The sequence below is a fragment of the Anas acuta genome, chromosome 26, assembly GCF_963932015.1.
Source record: "Anas acuta chromosome 26, bAnaAcu1.1, whole genome shotgun sequence".
NCBI classification, from domain to species: domain Eukaryota; kingdom Metazoa; phylum Chordata; class Aves; order Anseriformes; family Anatidae; genus Anas; species Anas acuta.
The window spans coordinates 1730649-1754982 of record NC_089004.1 but is presented as its reverse complement, the minus strand read 5'-3'; the positions used below and the strand labels follow the sequence as shown (position 1 = coordinate 1754982).

Sequence of the window (24334 nt, the reverse complement as noted above, 5' to 3'; positions counted from 1 at the left end):
CGAGGTGGGGGGGAGGAGGAAGGAGGGGGTGGGGGGGTATTTTCGCCCCTCTTGCTGCTGTGCCGCAGCCGGCGGTGGGGATGTGCCCGTGTTGGGGCGCAGCGATCAGGTCCCCATTGCGGCGCGGGAGCCGGTGCCGCGGGGACACGAAGGCCGCCTGCGTCCCCCACCGCCTCCCACGCTGCTGCAGCTCGCCAGGCAAAACCCCCCCGCAGTGATTTGGGACCCCGAGACTCGCCCAGGGCCCCCCCTCGGGCCAGGGTCAGGCCGGGTTTCCAGGCATGAGCCGTGTCTCCTGCACCCCTGTGCCCCCAGCCCCCTTCCCCGAGGAACCCCTCTGTTGCCGGATGATGCCTGCGCCCCTGGGTGTCCCCAGCACCCCTGGGTGTCCCCGGCACCCCGCTCCCCGCAGCGTGTCCCCATCCTCCTGCTGGCTCCCTGCCTTCCCCAGGGCGCTGCCCGACCCCTTCCCGTGTCCCCCTCGCCCACCCCGAGCCCCGGCTGGAGACGTGGTGTCGGCCTCTTCCTAGGCATGTCCCTGTCCCTGTCCTGTCTGCATGTGTGCTTCTGTGAGTCCCCGCGGCCACCGGGCCACCCTGTCCCCAGCAGCACCTGGGGTGCGAGGAGTCCCCCCGCCCTGCTGCACCCATGGGTGCCGGCAGCAGCGAGAGGAGGGTGCAGCGGGAAGGGGGCGGTGGAAAGGGCCTGGCCCCACAACAAGAGCGGAGAGGGGACCCCAGGGGGTGTCTGTGGGGAGGGGGCGTCCGTGAGGGGTGCAGGAGAGCAGGGCTGGGGTCGGGGGGCAGATTTTGCAGGAGGGGGGGCAGGAGGCCAGAGCTGGCTGTGGGTGCCACCCTGCCATGCTGTGCCCCCACCCTTGGCAGGGGTGAGCCCAGGGGACAGCCACGAAGGTCTGGCCCCCCCCCAGCATCCCCCACCAGCCTGGGGGTCCGGTCCCAGCCTTGGGTTCGTGCCTTCGACCACCAGGACGAGGAGCCCGGTGCCCACCCAGGGGCACGTCCCGGGGGAGCCCCCGCCACGCCAACCCCATCCAGCCCTGCTGCCGCGGGGTCCTTGGGGGGCGAGGGGGCACGGGGCGGGCGGTGCCGTGGCACGGACCCACGGGAACCCCGTCCTTGTCCCCCCTCGCCCCGCAGCCCCACGGGGAGCAGCCGCTACGCCTCGTCGGCCGAGCTGAGCCAGGGCAGCTCCCAGCTGAGCGAGGACTTCGAGAACGAGAGCCTGCGGGACTCGGAGCTGGACGAGCGGGACGGCGACTCCTACCACTCCTGCCACAGCTCCGTCAGCTACCGCAAGGACTCGCCGCGCTGGGAGGAGGATGAGGACGACGACCTCTACCTGGAGGAGGAGGAGGAGGAGGAGTTCAACGAGGACTACAGCGAGAATGAGGAAGGCTACCCCAAGGAGGAGGAGGAAGAGGAGGAAGAGCTGCGGGAGCCGGGCACCTACGAAGCCCCCGAGCACGACACCTACCCCCCGACGCAGAAGGCGCAGCAGCAGCAGCAGCAGCAGCAGGTCCCACAGCCCCAGCAGCCCCAGCTGGTCCCGCAGGCAAAGCCACAGCAGCAGGAGAGGAAGGAGGAGAGGAAAGAGGAGAAGAAGGAGGACAAGGACACCTCTGTCCCACAAGAGACCCCGGAGGCCCAGCGGGTTGGGGACGAAGCCCCCCTGCCAGAGGCAGAGCCCGAGCCTGAGCCCCCCAAACCAGCTGAGAGGTAGGAGGGCGATTTTGTCTTGGGGTGGCACTGGGATGGCACCGTGGGGATGCTCTGGACCCTCCAAACCGGCTGTGGTGGCTCTGCTGTCACCCCTGTGTCCCCTGCCTGGAGATTGCCCCAGCCAGCAGCTGGGCACCAACACGGTCAGAGGAGGGAATTTGGTGAAAGCTCGGCCGTGGTCTCCCGTGCTGCACAGGGGAGGTGGGGGTGGCTGAGTCCCTGGCACGGCGCGTGGATAATTCAGGTGCCGGTCGCTGCCTTCAGTTTCTGAACGCTCCCATTTTGCCGTGGTTCGGTGAGCACAACAGCTCCGCACGGAGGGGAAGCTTTCTGGTCTTTTATTTGGTTTAAATTATAGACTGGACCTGGCGAAGCTCTGATTTTTTTGCACAATGATTTTTTTGCATGAAAAAAAAGTCTTTTTTAGGCACCAGGGCTGGCAAGAGCCCTGGCAAAGGTGCCGTTGGTTCAGGTCTGCCTGCAGGGCCCGTTTTTTGGCAGCCACTGGGTGGCCCCACACTGGGGACCACCAATAAGCATGGGTGAGGTCCCGCAGGGTGTCCCCAGCTCCCCGTGGCCTCATCCAGGCACCAGCCCCGCTGCCACCTCACACCGGGCTCTCCAGGAGCCTGGGAGGTTGGGAGTAGTTCTCTTCCTTTCCTCCTTTTCTGGATTTTACAAAGAGAGGAGGAAAACAACCCCATAAACACGTCCAGGCTGGAAATTCATCCCTGGGCGCACCCACCTGCTCCTAGCCCTGGTGTGGTGGGAAGCCCTCCAGCTCCCTTGGGTGCCCGGGACAGGGTCCCCTAAGGGTGAGGGGACTCCGGCTTCTCCTCACTCTGCCTTGAGCCCTTTATTTGGGACCTGTCACCACTGCAGAGCTCTCCCTGGTAGGAAAGTGACGTTTGCCATGGCCACGTTTGCTCAGGACCCATTGGGACCCCCTAAACCTCATCCGTGCCCGCGTCCCGGTGCCGTGCGGGCGCTGAGCGGGCTGTGTGTCCTTGCAGGGAGCCGGCGGAGGCGGAGGTGCAGGACCCCAAAGCGCGAGCCAAGGCCAACTGGCTGAGAGCCTTCAACAAGGTCTGCCTGCAGCTGCAGGAGGTGAGCGTCCCCGCGGCACGGCACGGCACGGCGAGCCCTGCCCCGTGGCGACCCGCACCTCGAGGGCAGCGGGGACCCGGCTGTCCCCAGCCCGTCGGTGACCCCACAGGGGGCAGGGAGCGCTGAGGACCTTCCCCGTGTGTGTGCTGCATGCCGGTGCCAGCCCCTCCGCCCCGTCCCCTGCGTTGCGCTGACACTTTTTTGTTCTGTTTTTAGACTCCATCCTCCATCTTTTCTTTTTGTTTTTGGCTCTGGATTCACCCCACGGGGCTTCAGTCCCCCTCCCTGCCGCTTCTCTTTTCAGTTCTCCACCACCATGGCCCTTGCGCCCGCGTGTCCCCTGCCCGCAGGGGAGGGCTGTAGCCCGCCTGCAGGTAAGCATGTCCGAAAGGAACCGGCCCCGCTCCGTGCGCGCCTTCCCCGTGTGCGTGCGTGTGTGCAGGGATTGCCCCGCGAGGGAGGAAGAATTGGCTCTTTCCTCCTTTTTTTTTCACCCCCCCAAAAAAAAAAATTCCCCGGGGGTCCCTGCACACACCCCCTTCCCTGCCATCTCCCTCTTCCAGCTCTGCTGTGCCCTCGAGTGCTGCTCCCACTCCCCAAAAGCTGTGGTTCTGCACGGTGCAGCCGCCCCCACCCAGCTCCACCACCGAGCTTTCGGGGCCGTTTGGCCTCCTCTCACCCTGCTCAGCCTCTCGAAGCTATTGTAGAGCCCCATCCTTTTAGGACCGGGTGCCGGGTGCTCACAGCCCCCCCTGTGTTTTGCAGGCCCGCGGGGAAGGCGATGGAGAAGCTAAATCGCTGTGGTTCAAAGGCGGGTGAGTACCCGGGGGGGCGCGGGGCTGGCCCCTCCTGCCGACTGTAGGACGGGATGAGATTTGTGGGGCTGGGGAGAGCCGTGGGGAGGTTGGCCCCATGAGCTGGGGGCTGGGTTTTTGGGCTGGAAGATGGTCGTTTGGTGCTTTTGGAGATGTCCCCGGCTGCCGCTGTGTCCCCAAAGAGACACCACCAAGGGGACAGCAAGGAGGTGAGTGGGACAGGGGGCACGGAGCCAGCAGCTCCCGCATCCCTCCTGCTGCCCGGGACCTGAGCGATGCCACGGGGCACCCCGAGCCCCCACCTCACCCTCACAGGCAGCCCCGCTCCGCCCCGAAAAGCCCCCAAAGGCTGTTTTTTCACTCCATTTCCCTCCGCACCACTGCAGCAAACCGGCTCACCGTGGGGCAAGCCGCAGATTTCCAGCAGCCCCCCCCCTTCCCTGCGCCTTCCAGCCTGGCCCCAGGAGCGTGTGTGTGTGGGGGGGTCCCCTCCTGCCTCAGTTTCCCCCCTTCCCCGCTGACTTTCCTCTCTCTTGCAGGCCTGGCGGCGGGCTGATCATTATAGACAGCATGCCGGACATACGCAAGCGAAAACCCATCCCCTTAGTTAGCGATTTGGTGAGGTTCCCCCCGTAACGCCTTGCACCCCACAGCCGCCGGCTTCGCTCCCGCTGGACCGCGCCGCCCGCGCCCCCGCTCCCCGGCCGCCTCTAACTCGCTTTGTGTTCTCTGTTCTCTCTCCTCCGGCCTGGCTTGGCCGCCCCCGGCTGCAGGGGGGCGGCGGTAAGGTTTCTGCGCTGCATTAACAGCATGCCCGACATTAAGCCCGGACGCAAATCTCTCCCTCTAGTCAGCGATCTGGTGAGCGCGGGCCGAGGGGTTAAAGGGAGAGCACCCTTGGGTGCTGCCAGCCGGCCCCGCCGAGCAGCCTCTGCTCCTGATGGTGGTGGTGGTGGGGAGGGGGTCCCGGGCTGATTTGGGGTCTCTTGGCCCAGGACCGCGGGTGGGGGCTGTGAGGACGGCGTGGCCGGGCTCTCCCCACCCAAGGGTGCTTCTCTTTAACGGAGCTGCAGGGCCCCGACACCAAGCATCAGCCCGAGGCGTCTGGTTTCCTGAGTTCTGCCGGTGCCACAAGAGCACGGACGTGTCCCCAGTCCCCTCCTGTCCCAGCCACCTGCGGTCCCCAGGGCTCGGGCGGTGACGGTGCCGGGCAGACAGACCCATGTGCTGCAGGAGTGCTGGATTTTGGACCCCGTGCTCTCCTCCCCAGCATCCTGATGGGCTGTGCCATCCCCTCGCTGGGCACCGCGGTCCCATCCAGCCCCTGCAATGCACAGGGTCCCCCTGCTGTCACCTCTGGTGACAAAAGACGGCGATTTTGGAAACCAGACACCTGTTGTGCCCAGAATTCGGTGACCTTCGCCTCCCTCCTCCACCTCCAGGGTGTCCCCATCCTGTCCCCAGCCCCCCGCCCCGTCCCACCCCGCTGCTCCCCCTCGCTGCCCTTGTCCCCAGCCTGCTCAGGGCACCTGCTGATGCTTCTGCTGTGCTGTGTCGGTGTCGGGGTTTCGGGATGCTGGGTTGGGGGTGGCAGTGGGATGGGCACTGTGGGAGGGAGGAGGTGGGGACTGCTGCCTTGTCCTGGTGGGATTTGGCAGGGGACAAAGCGGGGACACTCCTTCTGCTGTGAAATGGCTCCTAATAACGGCCTTTAATTCCCTCCTCGCTGGCCCTGGCTGCCCGCAGGCAATGGTGAGTGCCCCCACCCCAGTCCTGGGGGTCTCGGACCCACGGCGAGGGGCCGTGCTGGATCTGGGGTCTCTGTTTCTTTCCCACAGTCCTTGGTCCAGTCCAGGAAAGCCGGAATCACGTCCGCGCTGGCCTCAAGCACCTTAAACAACGAGGAGCTGGTAGGTGCCGGGCGGGATGGGGCTCGGGGCGATGACAGTGACGGGGACGCGGGGTCCACGCTGCCATCCTCCGGCAGTGACAGCGCAGCCACCGTGCTCGCAGCCACGTTTGGGGACAGTGGCATTTGTCCCGTGCCTGCTCCACATGGTGCTGAGCTCGTCCCCATCCAGCGGTGACACTGCGGGTGGCCCGACACCCGTGGTTGGGGGCTCTGCGTGAGCTTCTCCCCCCTCTCTCTCCCCTCCTTGCCCAGAAAAACCATGTTTACAAGAAGACCCTGCAAGCCTTAGTGTACCCCATCTCCTGCACGACGCCCCACAACTTCGAGGTGTGGACGGCCACCACCCCCACCTACTGCTACGAGTGCGAGGGGCTGCTCTGGGGCATCGCCCGGCAGGGCATGCGCTGCGCCGAGTGCGGCGTCAAGTGCCACGAGAAGTGCCAGGACCTGCTCAACGCCGACTGCCTGCAGAGTAAGGAGCCACCGCCCGTGGCCTCGGCCCTTCTCGCCCTGGGGTGGCACGGAGCGAGCGAGCAGCGATTTGGGAGCTGGTCTGCTGCATGCTTGGGGAGGTGGTGAGCAGGGCAGAGCTGCTCCGGGTAGGGTGTAAACCCCTCCCGGTTTGAATTTGTTCATTGTGGGGAGCTTGGGGAGGTCTCGGCTCTTTCCCAGGCACTGGCTGTCCCCCCCCAATCCCACCTGTCGCTGTCCTCTCCCAGGGGCAGCGGAGAAGAGCTCCAAGCACGGAGCAGAGGACCGAACCCAGAACATCATCATGGTGCTCAAAGATCGCATGAAGATCCGGGAGCGCAACAAGCCGGAGATCTTCGAGCTGATCCAGGAGGTGTTTGGGGTCACCAAGACCACGCACACGCAGCAGATGAAGGCGGTGAAGCAGAGCGTCCTGGATGGCACCTCCAAGTGGTCGGCCAAGATCAGCATCACGGGTGGGCACCGGCTGCGCCTGGCGTCCCACGCTGCGGGGACCCTGCGGCCCTGCACGGGGTGTCCCTGCGGGCACAGCTCCTGCCCCCCCTGCCTGATCCCTCTAAGAGCCACAGCATTTGAGGCGAGAGTGGAGACGTGCTCCCTGAGCCACACTGTCCCTCCACACACCTCTTGTCCCTGCAGATGTGGCTGTCCCCGTGCACAAGCACGCTTTGTGCGCCAGCCCTCCGTGCCCTGCAGAGTGGCTTTGGTCCCCGGGGCTCTGTGGGATAACGCTGGGGTGACATCGGGTGCTCATCTTGGGGACCTTGGTGTGGCCACAGCACTGACTTTGCTCTCTGTTCTCTCTGCTATGCCACACGTGTGCCTGGCGTGGATGGGTGTACGTGCCGTGCCGTGCCGTGCCGTGCCGTGCCGTGCCGTGCCGTGCCGCAGTCGTTTGTGCCCAGGGCCTGCAAGCAAAGGATAAGACGGGCTCCAGTGACCCGTACGTTACCGTCCAAGTTGGAAAGACAAAAAAAAGGACTAAAACTATCTACGGCAATCTCAACCCAGTCTGGGAGGAGAATTTCCATTTGTAAGTTGGCCCCTGGCCCTTTCAGCCCCTCCCTGGCCGTTTGGGTGGTGGGCGGCAGGGACCTGCCCCAGCTGGGGACGGGGGGGGTGCTGCTGGGTGCCGGGGCTGTCCCTAGCCCTGCTTTGGGGAACCAGAGGCCGGGTTCCCCTGCTCACCTCGCCCCTCTCTCCCCCAGCGAGTGCCATAACTCCTCTGACCGCATCAAGGTCCGCGTCTGGGACGAAGACGATGACATCAAGTCCCGCGTCAAGCAGCGCTTCAAGAGGGAGTCCGACGACTTCCTGGGCCAGACGATCATCGAGGTGCGGACGCTGAGCGGGGAGATGGACGTCTGGTACAACCTGGGTAAGCAGCCGTCCGTGTGCCACCCACCCTGCCGCAAAGGGGGCTTTCGGCTTGTTGGTGTGGGGTCTGCTGTTAAAAACATCATTAGATATTGGGATCTAATTGGGATCTTTGCGTGGGGTCGCTCAGGGAAACTGAGGCACGGAGAGGGGCCCCGTCCCTGTAGTACCTGAGGATCCAGTTGAATCCCTCTCCGTGATGCCTCGGTTGCTTTGTACTCAGACCCTCCTCGATGGAGCCGTTACAGGATGGGGGTGAACAGAGGGGCTCCAGGGGGCTCACTCCTCACCCCACTCTCTGTGCCCTCCAGACAAGCGGACGGACAAATCGGCGGTGTCGGGAGCCATCCGGCTGCACATCAGCGTGGAGATCAAGGGCGAGGAGAAGGTGGCTCCCTACCACGTGCAGTACACGTGCCTGCACGAGGTGAGCCACGCACGGACCACGTCTCCGCACCGCAGCGCGCCGGTCCCCGCCGGGCCACTGCCGGGCCCGGGGACCTGATGGGACTCGTGTGTGTGCCCCCAGAACCTTTTCCACTTCGTGACGGATTTGCAAAACAACGGCGTGGTGAAGATCCCCGATGCCAAGGGGGATGATGCCTGGAAGGTGTACTTTGACGAGACGGCGCAGGAGATCGTGGATGAGTTTGCCATGCGCTACGGGGTGGAGTCCATCTACCAGGCCATGACGTGAGTTCCTTGCCCCCGGCGTCACTCCTGGCCCTTGTCCTCCCCACACGCTGCTGTTTGTGCTCCCCCCCCTCACCATGGGGACACACACCCACCCTGCTGGCCACCTCCTTCTCCATGAGCACCCCGAGCCCCACGGCACCCAGCGCCCTCACCTCCTCACCTCGCTCCTCTCCCCGCCAGGCATTTTGCCTGCCTCTCCTCCAAGTACATGTGCCCGGGGGTGCCGGCGGTGATGAGCACCCTGCTCGCCAACATCAACGCCTACTACGCCCACACCACCGCCTCCACCAATGTCTCGGCCTCCGACCGCTTTGCCGCTTCCAATTTCGGGGTAAGTCCGATGGTGCGTAAACACTCCTTCCTTCTTCTTCTCTTTTCTCTGGGGATGGGGGGGGGGAGGGGGCAAAAAGGGGGCGAAAAGGGCTGTGCAAGGCAGCTCCCCACCCAACGGCAGCTGGGCAGCGGGATATTGGCCCCCGCTTGCTCCCAGATTCATCCCCCTCCCATTTTTGGGGAAGGAAATGAGCCACCACCTTCCTAGGAGAAGGTCTAAATTCGCTCCAAAAATGATTATGGTGGAAGCTGGCTTGAAGTCAGGGCCGGCTGGGATGGCAACACACCGTGCACCCTCGGTGCCAAAGCTGGCCGGGAGCTTTGCACAGCCCTGCACGCGTCGGGTGCGAGCCCAGACCGCCGCAAACTCGCCCGGCTGTGCCAGCACCCATGGGTGCCTCGCTGATCGGGGCTGAGTTTGCGCCGGGACTGGGTGCGCCCGTGGGGACGCGGGTGAGGAGGGGGCTGCGCTCTCACCCCGGCTGCCCCCGCGTCTCCCCTGGGTGCACGCGGGTGCTGCGGGGTTGGAGCCCAGCCCCGGTTAGGGCGAAGCGCTGGGTAGCGAGGGACGGGATAGCGAGAGCCGAGCGAGCCGTGCCGCAGGGCCGTGCGGAAGGAGGAGACCACACGACAAACCTTTTCTCTGACGTGGAGGGTTTTAAAAACTTGTTTCTTTCTCTTTTTTTAGAGAGCCTAAGGCTGGGTCCTAAAGTGCCCGGCCGTGTCGCTTTATCCCCGAGTGCCAGCGTGTCCGGTTTTAAGCGCGCTGCAGCCGCTCGGTGCCGGGGGCCGTTGCTGTCTCTGGCACTCCGAAGGTTTGCGGGCGCCAGCGCAGGCTGCAGGCTCGGCCGAGCCGTGGCCAGGTGGACGTGGGACTCGTCCCCGGCCCCACTTGGAGGCAGGGGGATGCCAGGTCCTGGGATAGCCCCGGCTCCATCACAGCCGACGTGGGGGTGTCCAACCCCTCCCCACCCAACCCCAGCACAGGGGCACAGCACAGTGCCTCCCAGTTGCTTTGCCTCCATCTCCTGTGCCTGATTTGCCACCCGATGTGAGGTTCACGTCCCTTCACCCCATGCTCAGTGGTTGGGAGCTGAGTTAAAGCCTCTCATCCCCAAAGACCGTCAGCCCACGGCGTTTCCTCTCCAAGCAGCCTGGGCAGGGAAGCAAGGAGTCCTCAGAGCACCCACCCCCCTGCTTTGTCCAACAACACTCTCTGTCTCCAGCAGCCTTGCTTTGTCCTGAAGCAGCTCAGCCCCAAAGCTGGGAAAATGCAGCCCCAGCACAGCTGCTCTCCCCATGCCCTTTTGTCCTGAGCTCTCCGAAGGCTTCGTTCCCGGCGCTGTGCACCTGGAGGTGCGATGCTGCAGCCCCCTCCATGCTCCTGCCTCAAGCCCAGGCTTGGAGGCACCCGAGTGGGCAGGGCAGGGGTCCCCCCGTCCCCCCTCCAGCACTGCAGGAGCTGAGGGGATGCATTTTCCTGCCTCTCGGTCCTGCACCGAGGGGTCCCCACTCTGCAGGGGCCACGCGTGCCCCGGAGCCACTGAGTGCTGCCACCGAGCCCCAGTCACCGGAGAGCACGGGCTGCTTCGTGGGCACCCCAGCGCCCAGGCACAGCGTGGTGGCGGTGGCAGGAGGGAAGGAAGGCAGGGATGGAGGCAGGAGGGGAGGCAGGGCGGCAGGACAGGGCAGAGCGGGCTGGGGCGCAGAGGCAGGCGCAGCGGGGAGGGGGGCGGCCCCCGCTTCCTCCCCCCGTTCACCCGGCCCCGGGGCTTTCTCCGCAGAAAGAGCGTTTCGTCAAACTCCTCGACCAGCTGCACAACTCGCTGCGCATCGACCTCTCCATGTACCGGGTAAGGCACCGCCGAGCCTCAGTTTTAGACATTTTCATGTTTAATAAGGTCTGCTCTCACCTCCCCCCAGATGGAGTCCTGCCAGCAGCTCTTCTTTTGCCACCAACTCTTCTTTTTTCTCCCCCAGAATAACTTCCCTGCCAGCAGTCCCGAGCGGCTGCAGGACCTCAAGTCCACGGTGGATTTGCTGACCAGCATCACCTTTTTCCGGATGAAGGTATTTGCCCCTTGGGAGTTGCAGCTTTGGAGCCCGGGCTCCCCGGCTGCCGGCTCTGCCCGCAGCCCCGCTGCCTCCCCACGCAGGTCCAGGAGCTGCAGAGCCCTCCCCGAGCCAGCCAGGTGGTGAAGGACTGCGTGAAAGCCTGCCTCAACTCCACCTACGAGTACATCTTCAACAACTGCCACGAGCTCTACAGCCGCGAGTACCAGACGGACCCGGTGCGTGGTCCTGCAGGGACCCCGGTGCTCCCCTCCATCCATCCCCTGCCCTTCTCCATCACCCCCCTGCACTCATCCTTCCCTTCTCCCCCCCGTGATGCTCCCCATGAGCCTTGCCTCAATAGCGAGCCCCATGGGGAGACGGGTGACCGGAGCCTCTGCTGTGTCCCCATCGCTCCAGAGCAAGAAGGGCGAGGTGCCCCCCGAGGAGCAGGGGCCCAGCATCAAAAACCTGGATTTCTGGTCCAAGCTCATCACCCTGATCGTGTCCATTATCGAAGAGGACAAGAACTCCTACACGCCCTGCCTGAACCAGTGAGTCGCCAATTAATTTATCGCCAAGAAAGGGACGTTCAGGGGGGGATGCTCACAACGTGCCAGCAAAGCTGGGTTTGTCCTCTGGACGTGGGGCGCAGCATCCCTTGCACAGCTGGGGAAACTGAGGCAGCGGGGAGGAGGCTGGGGGCTGGGTCTGCAGTCACGGGGACCCCTTCTCACGCTCTGAGCACCTTGTGCCCACGCTGCCCCCCTGCCCCAGGTTCCCCCAGGAGCTGAACGTGGGGAAGATCAGCGCCGAGGTGATGTGGAACCTCTTTGCGCAGGACATGAAATACGCGATGGAGGGTGAGTGCCCCCCCGCTGGGCAGGAGCCACCTCAAATATTCCCCTGGAGAAATAGGCAAACCCATTTCACCCCTCATCAAAACCACTCCTAGCTTAAATCCCTCCCAAGAGGCACTCCCATTTTCTCCCCATCCCCCTGGCAACCCTGGAGCTGCCCAAATTCCCCCGCTGGGGTTTGGGGCTGGAAGCGACCGCCCCGCGCTCTCGCCTTCCCCGTGCAGAGCACGACAAGCACCGCCTGTGCAAGAGCGCGGACTACATGAACCTGCACTTCAAGGTGAAGTGGCTGTACAACGAGTACGTCACCGAGCTGCCCTCCTTCAAGAGCCGCGTGCCCGAGTACCCCGCGTGAGTGCAGCCCTGGGGGGGGTGGGGGGCCGGGCAGGGGGCTCACGGCTCCACATTGCCGGGTCTCACCGGGGATGTGTCTCCTCCAGCTGGTTTGAGCCCTTCGTTATCCAGTGGCTGGATGAGAACGAGGAGGTGTCGCGGGATTTCCTGCACGGAGCGCTGGAGAGGGACAAGAAGGACGGGGTAAGGCCGGGGCAGCCGATGGGCACGGGAGCATCCCAGGCTGCTGCAGTGGGGCAAATGCCCGGCGTGTCCCCACTGGGGACAAAATCCCTTGTCCCCGCTGCCCGCTCACCCTTCCTCTCGCCCCCCAGTTCCAGCAGACGTCTGAGCACGCGCTCTTCTCCTGCTCCGTGGTGGATGTCTTCTCCCAGCTCAACCAGAGCTTCGAGATCATCAAGAAGCTGGAGTGCCCCGACCCGCAGATCGTCGGGCACTACATGCGGAGGTTTGCCAAGGTGGGCAGCTCACGGGGGGTCCCAGCACCCCCGGGACCCCAGCCCCCCCCGCGCCAACCCGGTGCCCTCTCTGCCACCTCCCACCCAGCCGCGGAGCACAAAGTGCGCGCTGCTCCAGGGGACGTGCCACCACCAGACCCCGTGTGTCCCCCCGCTTCGCTAGCGTGGGCCATTATCTAATGAATGCGTTGATTAGTTAATTAATCTCAATTAATTAAATGCCACCGGCTCGCTGCAGAGTGGGAGGGAGCTGCAGGCGGGCTCAGCAGCTGGTACCTTCCCTCCTGCACCGGCACGGAGCTGCCCGCAGGGACCGGGTGCGCTCGGTCTGGCTGCGCCCACGCTCCCGGCGCATCCACGGGGCGGGGGGTCCCGCTGTGGACCCCAGCCCGGGGGGGCTGCTTTGGTGCTGTGGGCCTCACGGGCTTCTTCTCTCCTCCTTCCTCCTGTTTGCCGCTCACCGGGCCGGTCCCCGTCTCTTGTCCGGCTGCAGACCATCAGCAACGTGCTGCTGCAGTACGCCGAGATCATCTCCAAGGATTTCGCCTCCTACTGCTCCAAGGAGAAGGAGAAAGTGGTGACGTATCTCCTGCTGCTCGCCGCTGTCCCCGCGCGGTGGCCCTGGCTGTCACCTAGCTCAAGAGCTGGTCCCTGTGACCAGCCTGCCCTCGGTCTTGGTGCCCGATGGTGGCCCCCAAAATACTGCAGGGCTCGGTGCTGTGGGGCTCTGATGCCCCCCGTGCAGGGTGGGGAGCTCACGGGGGGCTGTTGCAGCCACGTGTGCTGGTGCTGACCCCCCCATCCTGCCCCTCCAGCCCTGCATCCTGATGAACAACATCCAGCAGCTCCGCGTCCAGCTGGAGAAGATGTTTGAAGCCATGGGGGGGAAGGAGGTGCGTATCAGGGGGTCTCTGGGGGGTGGGGGGGACACCACAGGGAGGGGCCGGATCTGTTCTTTTTCCCTGGCTCCACAGCGCTGGAGCAGTCCCAGCTCCTCCCTTCTGCACGGGTCACCCCCCCCCAGTCCCACCCTGCTCTCCCACCACACCAGACACGGGTGGGCAGGGTTTGGGGTGCAGAGGCAGCCCCCCGGGGGCCCTGCTGCCTTCTCCAACCTGTTCCCCCTCCAGCTGGACACCGAAGCCAGCGACATCCTCAAGGAGCTGCAGGTGAAACTCAACAATGTCCTGGACGAGCTGAGCCGAGTCTTCGCCACCAGGTGAGGGGCGCGGGCGGTGGGCCAGGGGCTGGGGTTTGGGAGCCGTGGTCGTGGTTGGGCTGGGGGCCTGGACCACCCTGTGGTGTCACCAGGGGGGGACGCTGAGCCTCCTGGGTGCTCCTGTCCCCAGCTTCCAGCCGCACATCGAGGAGTGCGTCAAGCAGATGGGTGACATCCTGGGCCAGGTGAAGGGCACCGGCAACGTCCCCGCCAGCACCTGCAGCAGCGTGGCGCAGGACGCCGACAACGTCCTGCAGCCCATCATGGACCTCCTGGACAGCAAGTGAGTTGGGGACGGGTGCGCAGGGACCCCCCCCGATGTCCCCAAACCACCCCAGGAGCAGGGGGGACCAGCAGGGCTGCGGTGGCCGTGCCGGGACCTTCAGCCCCGTCCCCTCTCTGCAGCCTGACGCTCTTCGCCAAGATCTGCGAGAAGACGGTGCTGAAGCGGGTGCTGAAGGAGCTCTGGAAGCTGGTGATGAACACGATGGAGAAGACCATCGTCCTGCCCCCGCTCACCGACCAGACGGTGAGTGACAGGGACGGGGACCAGGGACAGGGACCCTGGAGCTGCGGCCACGCGGGACGTCGGTGCCAGGGCCCCCTCGCTGGCTTCTTGAGGGGTGCAGGCTTCAGTGGCACCCCCAAAGGTGTCCCCAGCTCGTGGCTGGGGACAGGATGGAGGAGGGAAAGGTCACCCTTAACCTGGGTGCCCAATGAAGCCAGCGCCTGCTCGGCTGGCCTCACCGACAGACTGTCACCTGGTGCCATCGTGGCACCAGGAGGGGGGACCTGTCCTCTCGTCCCGTGCCCTGTGTCAGGAGGGGACTGTGGAGATTTGGGGGTGCGGGGGGAGCCTTGCCAAAGGGCTGGGGGTGCGCAGGCCCGGGGGGGACACGGGGCTGGGGCAGAGAAGCCCAGGAATGTCCCTCTGTGGGGGGAGGTTTCCTGCAGGCTTCAAGGCTCCGCGTCACCGTGCTGTGCGCCCGTCCTCCCCCACGCAGCGAGGCACCCCCAGGCTCTCGGGCAGGGACGGGGAAAGTCCCCCCTTGGGTGCCACCAAGGGCTCGGAGCTGAGCCTGTCGTTCTCGGTGGCTTTTGTCACTGTCACAGGGTTGGGGTCCGGCTCTGCCCTGGAGCCACCAGCGGCTGTCAGCTCTGCAGGGCTCTGGGGCTTCTTGCGCTGTGCCGGTGCCACCGGCTCTCGGTCCCCATCCCAGTCCCTGTCCCTCCAAGCCACACATGGCTCTGCCATGCCGCAGTGGCAGCGTGCCCTGTGCCAAGGGGAGGTGGCAGGGGCGTGCAGGTGGCTGAAACCCCCCCCCGGGGTGATTTTTTGCAAGGGGAGGCAGCCCTCGGAGGTGTGAGGCTGGCCCCTATAGCAGGGCTCTGCCCACCCGGGGGGGCGCAGGGCTGCGTGTCGGAGCCGGGTCCCCTCGAAAGAGCCCCCCCGCTGCTGCAGGGAAGGACGGGGCGGGTTGGGACGGGGCCATGGTGCTGACAGCAGGGTATCGACACCGGGCACTGCGACACGGCTGGTGGGGGACGCCCCCGGACCCTCGCCCCGGGGAGGGGGCGGCCGGGGCTGGCACCTGGGGTGGGGGACACGGAGGAGGGGGCCAACACTCACGCCACGGTTGTTCTCTCCAATTGCTCCGCTCGCCCCTCAATGGCAGATGATTGTAAGTACGGCAGCTCCCTGTCTGTCTGTCTGTCTGTCCGCTCTGTGTCGGTCCTGGCCTCGCCGGTTCCCGTCCCGTGTGGCTGCCCGCGCCCTGCCCGCGCCCTCCTCCGGCCCCCCTGTGCCCCCCGCCGGTCCCCGTCCTCTCGCTGCCCGCTTGGCACCGGCCCCAGCTGGGTTTTTAGTGGGGGGGGGGACAGAACCTGGACACTTTTGGGGTGCCTGGATTTGGGGGTGCGAGGCTCAGAGCTGGGGAGGGGACGGTGCTGGGCAGCCGGGGCAGTGCCACGCGTTCGGGGCAGCCGAGGCCGGGCTGAGCCCAACTTCGTGCTCCGTGCCGGGGGGGCCGGGGGCCACTGGAGCCGGAGCAGGGGGAGCGGTGTGTGCCGGGCACACCCCTCGTGCCTCAGTTTCCCCGTGGCCGGGCTGTGGCCGTGGTGAGGGCTGCGGGGAGCACGGTGCTGGGACACGAGGTCCCGGGCAGGCGGCCGGCAGCGGGCGCGAGGCTTTTCCCCGGGCACGGCACCGGAGCCCGGACTCGTGGCTCCCTCTCTTGGTGCTGCTGCTGGTTCTCAGAGCGAGCAGCTCCAGTCCTTCCTCGTCTGCTTTTTTTGGGGCTGTCCAGGGCAAGGGAAGGGCCAAATCCCCCCCCCCCCCCGGCCTGAGCCCTCCTCGAGCACGGGAGGCGCAGCAGCAGCGTGGGTGCGACCGGGTGCGGACCTGCAGGGACAAACACCCGTCCCTGTCCCCCCCCCGCCTTTAATTTCCAACAGCAGCGTTTGGAGAGAACTGGGGCCTGCCCCCTCCTCCCCCCCCGACCCCATATCCCTGGGGGGGGGTCTGTGTGGTGCCAGCTCTGTGGGGCACGAGGTCCCCCTGCCCCCCCATCACCCCGTGCCTCAGTTTCCCTCCTGGTAGCCCTGCTTGGCCCAACCGTGCTGCTCCCCCCCCGCCTCACCCCTCATCCCCCTGCTCCCCCACCCCCCCCCGCAGGCTCTCTCACCCCCTCTGCTGCCCCCTCCTCATTTAGACGTGCCCCAGCCCCCCCCAGGAGGCTGCTCCTGACCCCCACCGTGTGACCCCGCTGTTGGCCCCGTCCCTTTTGGGGCGTGGGCACGGGGCCAACGCTGGGACCGGAGCTCTGCCTGTGCCCACCCACCCTGAGTGTGCCCCCCCCCGTGCTGGAGGGAATGGGGGGGCACCGGGAGCTGCCCACACACAGCTCCTGCTGCCCCGCAGCCCATGGGGACCAGTTCCCTGACCCCGGCATCCCATGGGGACCAGTTCCCTCTGAGCCCAGTATCCCACAGGGTCCACTTCCCTCTGAGCCCAGCATCTGCATCCCAGCAAGGACCAGTCCCCCGGGGCCCCTGCGTCCCAGCAGGACCCAGTCCTCCACCGGCCCAGCGTCCCAGTAGGAACCAGTTACCCCCAGCCCAGCACCCCAGGGTGAGGACCAGTCTCCCACCAGCGCAGCATCCAGCAGCATCCCAGAGGGACCAGTGCCCCCCACCCCTTAGGAGCTCAGCGATGCCCTCGCCTCCAGCCTGCGGCTCCCACTCCTCACGTCCCCCCCCCACCCCCCCGCCCCATCCCACGCTGCCCCCCCCCACCGCTCAACCTCTGACATTGCTTCTACAGGGCACGCTTTTGAGAAAACATGGCAAGGGGACAGAGAAGGTAAATAGCCCGTGGGCTCCGTGTGTGTCCTCGCCCCGGGGGCCACCCTGGTGGCCCCCCCCCCCGGTGCCCCCCCCCCCGGGGCCTGTCCGTGCTTCCTCTGTCGTGCTGTCTGGCTGTGGCGTGCTGTGGTGTCGCGCTGTGCCGTGTTGTCCAGGACGTGTGGGATGGGGCCGTGACCCGTGTCTGTGTGTTACGGGGTGGGGTTGTGCCGTGTGTCCCCCCCCGGCCTCCGTGTGTGTGTGTGGGGGGGTGTTTCCCATCCCAGGCAGGCGTGGGGGACGCTGCCCCATGGAGATGGGCCGGGGGGGGCTCAGCATCCTGCTGGGGTATGGGGTGTGTGAGCACGAGGGAACCCGGGCACGAGCCTGTCCCAGTGCTGCTGGCCTCGGGAACGGGGCTCTGGGCCATGCTGGGGGGGTCAGGGGGCTGCTGGGATCCCCTGGATCTCTGCCCCCCACCCCAACCCCATGCCTGGGGGACCAGCAATGCTCACCGAGCCCCACAACCCTCCCAAAAGTGTTTCTGCAGGCAGGGCAGGCAGGTGGGTGCTCCCTCCACCCAGGTGCTCCCCACCACCAGGCTGGGGGCCAGCACGGCCCCCAACAGCCCCCCCCCAGCCCCAGGTACCCCAAAGAGCCACACTGGCACCCCACGGGGCGATGCCGCGGTGCCTGGCCCCGCTGTCCCCATGCTGTGACTCAGGGGACCCCCGGGTCCTGCCCCGCTGCGTTCCTCCACTGACCACAATTCCCCAGCCATGGGGGGCTGCAGGGAGCGAGGACCCCCCCCCCAGTAGGGACGAGACCCGGCACGCTCAGCGCAGGCTGCCCGCTGTGACTGTCCCTCGCTGTTCTCCTCAGAGCAGGGTGAAGCTGCCCGGTCACACTGTAAGGACACGGCCCCTCTGCTCCTCATCCTTGTCCCATGCGCTATGGGGTGGGAGGGTCCCGGCTCTGTACCGTGCCCCGTGGGGGTCCCAGCTCTGTGCCGTGTCCCGTCGGGCTCCGTTTGATAGCAGCATCCCTGGGCTGCTCACCGGCCAGGGAACGGGGCCAGCAAGGGAAGGGTTAATGGGGCAGGAGTTGGGGCCACAAAAGGTTAATTTGGGGTCGGGGGGGAGGGGGGGTACGAAATGAAGGTGTGGGGGGGCCAAACCCTTGCGTAAGGCAGCGGTTCGTGGGGGTCTCACTGCTGGGAAGGACTGGAGCTGCTGGTGCTGGGAGGAGCTGGGCCTCGCTGGCTCTGTCCCAGTTTGCCCAGTTGCACACTGGAGGGCCTGGGACGGGGAGCTGGGGCTCAGCCTGATGAGCGGGTGCAGCCCCGGGGGTGGGTGACACCCCCCCATGCCGTGGGGCTGCACCCCCTGGGGCCGTGCCGGTGCTGCCCATGGGACTGCGTCGTGTCCCCATCCATGGGGGCGGCACGGTGCGGGGCAGCTGGGGACCGGCACCGTGGGGACCGGTGACACCGAGCCGTGGTGTCCCCTGACTGGGGGGGCAGGGGGTGCCATGCGGCCTCGATACCAGCACCATGGGGCACAGGGGGACGGTGCCAGGTGCCACCGCTGTCCCCCTGCGCTCTCTCTGTCCCCCCACCCTGTTGCACCCTCGTCCCTGCGGTGCCAGCAGTGCCCGGTGCTCGGGGACACGGCCGCGGGTGCTTGGGGAGCAGGCTGGGACCCCAGGGCGTGCGGTGCCTGGCTCCAGGGTGACACCCTGCCCTGGTGTCCCCGAGCCCTGTTATCACCGTGCCCTGGGTGCTGGGCTCTGGGGGAAGCCCAGAGGGCTCGGAGGAGCCCCCCCATGGAGCCTGGGGGTGCCGGGGAGCCCCCAGGCAGCAGCGCACCCAGCCTCGCAGCCCGGCCGCTCACCGGCACCGTTCCCTTCTCTCTGCTCTCCGCAGGGCACGCAGATGATCTTCAACGCGGCCAAGGAGCTGGGGCAGCTCTCCAAGCTGAAGGTGAGGTTGGGGGGGGGGCCCAGATCCTCTCGGTGCCGGGGCGAGCGGCACCGTCCCCCTTGTAGGGTCCCGCTGGCCCCGCTCTGAGGGCAGGGTTTGTCCCCGGCAGGACCACATGGTGCGGGAGGAAGCCAAGAGCCTGACCCCGAAGCAGTGCGCCGTGGTGGAGCTGGCCCTGGACACCATCAAGGTGAGGGCACCCTGGGGCGCAACGCGGAGATGGGGGGGTGCCCGTGGGGAGGTGCGGGGAGGGGGGGGGGCAGCAAGCAGAGCCCCCCCACCCCATGGCTATCCATCCCTGCAGCAATATTTCCACGCCGGTGGTGTGGGGCTGAAGAAAACCTTCCTGGAGAAGAGCCCCGACCTGCAGTCGCTGCGCTACGCCCTGTCCCTCTACACCAAGCCACCGACCTCCTGATCAAAACCTTCGTGCAGACCCAGTCCTCACAAGGTAGGGCCCCCCCTCACCCCCCCGGCCTGCTTCTCCCCCTGCCACCCCTCCCAGGGCCGTACCCTGCCCCCGTCCTGGTGGTGCCGGGCTCCCGGAGGCTGCGGGCGTGAGGCTGGGGAGGGTTGGATGAGTTCTGTGGATAACGAGGGGCCGTGGGGTGCCCGGGGCCACCTCATCCCCCCCCCAGGAAGAGCAGCGTGGCCCCGGTGCCAGGCTTGTCTGCGCCCCCGGGCGTGCGTGTGCTGTCTGTGCGTGTCCCGAGGGACGTCCCGTCCGTCCGTCCGTCTGTCTGTGCCTCCTGTGCCAGCCGTCCGGGGGCCGGCGGGGTCCCACGGGTGCCGGGGTGGTGCCCGGCGCCTCCGTGTCGCTGCAGTGTCGTCCGGCTGTGGGCCGTGCGTCTGTCTGCCCGATCTGATCTCTCTTTCTCTCTCTTTCTGTTCCCCCCCCCCTTTTCCTTTTCCTTTTCCTTTTCCTTTTCCTTTTCCTTTTCCTTTTCCTTTTCCTTTTCCTTTTCCTTTTCCTTTTCCTTTTCCTTTTCCTTTTCCTTTTCCTTTTCCTTTTCCTTTTCCTTTTCCTTTTCCTTTTCCTTTTTTTTTTTCCTTTTCCTTTTCCTTTTCCTTTTCCTTTTCCTTTTCCTTTTCCTTTTCCTTTTCCTTTTCCTTTTCCTTTTCCTTTTCCTTTTCCTTTTCCTTTCCCTTTTCCTTTTCCTTTCCCTTTTCCTTTTCCTTTTCCTTTCCCTTTTCCTTTCCCTTTCCCTTTCCCTTTCCCTTTCCCTTTTCCTTTTCCTTTTTTTCCTTTTCCTTTTTTCCTTTTCCTGTCCCCCCCCCCTCGCACATTGTCTCCTTCTCCTCTCTCCGTCCGCTCCGTGCCGTGTCTCCGTCTCTCTCTCTCCTTCCCCCCAGTTCATGGTGGAAAAGGTGTTAGGTTTACCCTTAGTGAAGAGATTTATCCTGAGAAGGGTAGGTGCACCGCTCGCCCGCCCCAGCACCCTGCCTGCAGCCGCCGGCCTGGGCTAGTAACCGTCCCCGTCCCCCCCCCATGCCAAGATCTGTGCCCCCACCCCCGCCCCAACCGAGCGCAGCCGCTTTGGGCTGAATCGGGAGGAATTTGGGGGCGCTCAGCCCCCTCCCCGTCACCGCAGCTGGGGGTGCTGGTGCTCACCTTCACTCCTGAGCTTGGGGCACCCCCACGGTGTCCCCAGAGCTGCTGCTGGGGGGGGCACCCGCCACCACCCGTGGCCACCCCCGTGCCCCCCCACCCCGCTGCCAGAAGGACCATTACTAGCCTTGCTCCGGCGAGCCCCCCCCCTCGAGGAATGAGCACAGCCCCCCCCGGGCCCCGCTTGGCCTCCATCGCACACCACCGGGGTGGGGGGGCCGGGTCTGCACCCCCCCTGCTTGGCCTCCTGCACCCAGCCCCCCCCCCCCTCGCCCTCCATCGCCTCCATTCCGGCTCAGCATGCGGCACTGCCCAGGCAGGGGTGCCCGTGGGGACGGGGGGGCTGGGGGGGGGGCAGAGGATGGAGGCTGGAGCGTGGCATCATGGCCGCAGCGCTGTGCCCCCCCCGCGCCGTGCTGTGACACCCGGGGACGTGTCCTTCTCGCTCTGATTTCCTTCCCACCGGCTCGGTCGGATGCCCTGAGCCTGCCTTGCCCCACCGAGCCTGGCCCCCCCCCCTTCGCCTTGCACCCCCCCACTCCTTCACCCATGGGTGCATGCACGGCTCAGGGGGTGGGGTGGGGGGGTTGCAGGTCACCAGATCCCCGGGACTGGATGTGGTCCCCGAGACGGAGGGGCAACGTGGGGCCACTGGTGGCCCTGGTGGTGGCACAGGGGCTGGGACAGGAGCACTGACCCCCCCCAGCCCACAGGCACCCCCACCCCATCCCACCTCTGCCCCATCAGGGCATGGGGCTGGGGCCCAGGACCCACAGATTGGGGGGGGGCAGCAGTGACCCAGCCGTCCCCACATGGGGACCAACATGGGGACCAACCCCGCTGTCCCCACCCGGTGGCGGTGACCTGCCTCCTCCAGCGGGGTGGGTGGCAGGCAGGGGACACCGGGGACATGTGGGGGGGGGGGCTGGCACTCACGCTGCCCCCCCCCCTCGGCCACGCAGGCTCCGGCGTGGAGGACCCCGTCGGGGAGGTGTCCATCCACGTGGAGCTCTTCACGCACCCCGGCACCGGAGAACACAAAGTCACCGTTAAAGGTGGGTGCCGGTGGCCTGGGGGGGCAGGGGACCGGGGGGGAGTGGCGGGGGACCCGGGGGGGCGGTGGTGGCACCCCGTGAGCCTCCCGCCCCTCCTGCACGCAGTGGTGGCCGCCAACGACCTGAAGTGGCAGACGTCGGGCATCTTCCGTCCCTTCATCGAGGTCAACATCATCGGGCCCCACCTCAGCGACAAGAAGAGGAAATTCGCCACCAAGTCCAAGAACAACAGCTGGGCCCCCAAGTACAACGAGAGCTTCCAGTTGTGAGTGGCGGCCCCCGGGGAGGGGGACACGGGGAGGGGGACACGGGGATGGGAACCACTGGAGACATGGGGATGGGGACCCCTGGGGATACAGGGATGGGGACATGGGGATAGGGACATGGGGATGAGGACCTGGGAATGGGGACCCCTGGGGACACAGGCTTGAGACATGGGCATGGGGACCCCAGGGGACATGGGAATGAGACACAGAGATGGGGACCCCTGGGGATACAGGGAGGGGGACATGGAGATGGGGACCCCTGGAGACATGGGGATGGGGACACCTGGGGACACCTGGGGACACAGGAATGAGACACGGAGACGGGGACCCCTGGGGATACAGGAATGGGGACATGGGGATAAGGACCTGGGAATGGGGACCCCTGGGGACACAGGCTTGGGACACGGGCGTGTGGATCCCAGGGGACATGGGAATGAGACACAGAGATGGGGACACCTGGGGATACAGAGAGGGGGACACAGGGCTTGGGACACGGGGATGGGGACCCCTGGGGACACAGGGAGGGGGACACAGGGATGGGGACATGGGGATGAGGACCCCTGGGGACATGGAGATGGGGGCGCAGGGATGGGGACCCCTGGGGACACAGGGATGGGGACACCATCACCCAGCTGAGCTTCAGCTGCGTTTGCTCATCCCCACTGGGATATCTGGGGTATTTTCACCTTGACATAACTACACAGCGAAAGCCGGAAAAACAAAAGCAAAAAAAAAATGGATTTTTGGGGGGCAGGCGGGCAGCGCCCACATGCGCCACTATCTCGGAGCCCCCTCCCCGTGCCAACGCCGCCTGTCCCTTGTGTCCCCCACCTTTCCTGCAGCACCCTGGGGACGGAGACGGGCCCCGAGTGCTACGAGCTGCAGGTGTGCGTGAAGGATTACTGCTTCGCGCGGGAGGACCGCACGGTGGGCATCGCCGTGCTGCAGCTGCGCGACGTCCTGCAGCGCGCCAGCTGCGCCTGCTGGCTGCCCCTGGGCCGCCGCATCCACATGGACGACACCGGGCTCACCGTGCTGCGCATCCTCTCCCAGCGCAACAACGACGAGGTGGCCAAGGAGTTCGTCAAGCTCAAGTCCGACACGCGCTCGGCCGAGGAGGGCAGCAGTTAAATCCCCCCACCCACCCATTTTGTCCCGTCCCCCCCCTCCCAGCCCTGCGCCCTCCAGCCACGTATAAGCCATAAGAGCGGCCACGAGAGGAGGCGCCCGGTGTTTTTGGGCAGTGTTGGACCCCCCCCCGTCCCTCCCCTGGGTGGTAGCGCTGAGCACGAGCACCCCCCCACCCCGTCCCACCCCGATGGGGCTGGGGGGGGGCTGCAGGGAAGGGCTGGACCCCAAGCTGGGTGATGGGGGGGGCTCTGCCCCTTCCCAGCCTGGGCTGGAGGGACCCTCATGCCCCATCCCCACCCCACCCGGCCCTAAACCTCATCGAGTGACACAAGGGAAGCACTGGGATGGGGGGGTGGGAGGTTGGGGGGGGTCTTCCCAGCGCGATGACCCCTTGTCCCCCACCCGGTGTTACCAGGGGCAGGGCCCCCCCCCCCCCCAGCACCCTGTACATATGTAAATAGCTGTACATACACGGGGCAGCAGGACACGGCCGTGTCCCGCCCCCCGAAGGGCTATAGGGGCTGGGGGGCCGGTGGGCACAGCCCCCACCACAGGGTCCCCCCCCCAGCCGGCGGTGGCACCACCAGGGCCGGGAGCAGCAGGGAGCAGCCCCCGGCCCCTATCCTGTCTTCCCTGCCTGGCCGCCGTGCGGGTGGCCCCGCTGCCCCCCCCCCCAGGGTGCCAGGGTGGGGGGCACCCCCCTCCCACGGGCTGGGGGGGGCACCCATCTCCCTTGGCTCTGGTGAGCAGGGACTGCCCCCCCCCACCCCCCCCATGTGGCACAAGGTCTCTGCAGCAGCCCCCACGGGACCTCTTTGGCACAAGCAAGACCCTTGGCCCCCTCCCCAATAGGACCCCCCCCCCCCCCCATATTCCCCATTAACCACCATTTCTGTGTGATCAGTGGTGTGCGTGTCTCGGGGGGGTGGATAGGGAGCACAGCGTCCCCCCCCATGCTGAGAGGGACGGCCACCCCTCAGCACCAGGGGGGACAGAAGCCTGAAGCCCCCCCCAGGTCAATATATACCTCTCAGCCCCCTCCCCACCCCGAAACAGGGTAACCCAGCCCCCCCTCCCAGTCCTTTTTCTATAGGATTTGCCTGGGACCAAAGGGTTTAGGTATCCACTCATTTCTGTTCAATGTTTACACCCCTTTTCTAACTGCTGCTCCCGGGGGGGGCCCAGCCCCATTCTCCCCCCCCCCAAAAAAAAAATGTGTCCCCTCCCCCCCCAGTCCTGTTTGGCATGTGATTGAACCGCCCACCCCGCTCCTGTACCCGTGTCACCGATGTCCCTGTGTCTGTACCTCCCCCCGCCGGGGGGGCTACCATGGATGCATGACCGTGAGATGTTTTGCACTATTTTGACTTTTTTGGGCTCTGTAAAAATATTTTATTATAACTGACATTAAAAAGCACACCCTTGGCTGGGGCTGCGGGTGTTGGGGGAGGGAGGGAGGAGCAGGCACCCAGGGGCTCCCCATCCCCACTGCCCCCCCCCCTTTAAGCTTAACCCCAAGGATAAGGACCCCAGGGA

General features: G+C 66.1%; 1 protein-coding gene across 1 annotated transcript in view; it reads left to right on the top strand.

Moving 5' to 3' along the window:
- The window catches only part of LOC137844887 (protein unc-13 homolog A-like), a 30261-nt gene extending 6038 nt beyond the window's left edge, over nucleotides 1-24223 (top strand). Inside the window, 33 exon segments of the mRNA XM_068661558.1 lie at nucleotides 1158-1736; nucleotides 2753-2846; nucleotides 3612-3661; nucleotides 4201-4279; nucleotides 5500-5571; nucleotides 5826-6045; nucleotides 6293-6520; nucleotides 6957-7098; nucleotides 7274-7443; nucleotides 7754-7869; nucleotides 7972-8135; nucleotides 8319-8469; nucleotides 10256-10324; nucleotides 10452-10541; nucleotides 10628-10762; nucleotides 10944-11077; nucleotides 11301-11386; nucleotides 11608-11734; nucleotides 11824-11920; nucleotides 12052-12195; nucleotides 12689-12772; nucleotides 13011-13088; nucleotides 13326-13414; nucleotides 13545-13697; nucleotides 13820-13943; nucleotides 16737-16775; nucleotides 18681-18737; nucleotides 18847-18927; nucleotides 19042-19132; nucleotides 19135-19188; nucleotides 21309-21401; nucleotides 21507-21666; nucleotides 22510-24223. Of these exon segments, the coding sequence (XP_068517659.1) occupies nucleotides 1158-1736; nucleotides 2753-2846; nucleotides 3612-3661; nucleotides 4201-4279; nucleotides 5500-5571; nucleotides 5826-6045; nucleotides 6293-6520; nucleotides 6957-7098; nucleotides 7274-7443; nucleotides 7754-7869; nucleotides 7972-8135; nucleotides 8319-8469; nucleotides 10256-10324; nucleotides 10452-10541; nucleotides 10628-10762; nucleotides 10944-11077; nucleotides 11301-11386; nucleotides 11608-11734; nucleotides 11824-11920; nucleotides 12052-12195; nucleotides 12689-12772; nucleotides 13011-13088; nucleotides 13326-13414; nucleotides 13545-13697; nucleotides 13820-13943; nucleotides 16737-16775; nucleotides 18681-18737; nucleotides 18847-18927; nucleotides 19042-19132; nucleotides 19135-19188; nucleotides 21309-21401; nucleotides 21507-21666; nucleotides 22510-22798 (4339 nt within the window). The 3' untranslated portion in view covers nucleotides 22799-24223.
- The last annotated feature ends 111 nt before the right edge of the window (nucleotides 24224-24334 follow it).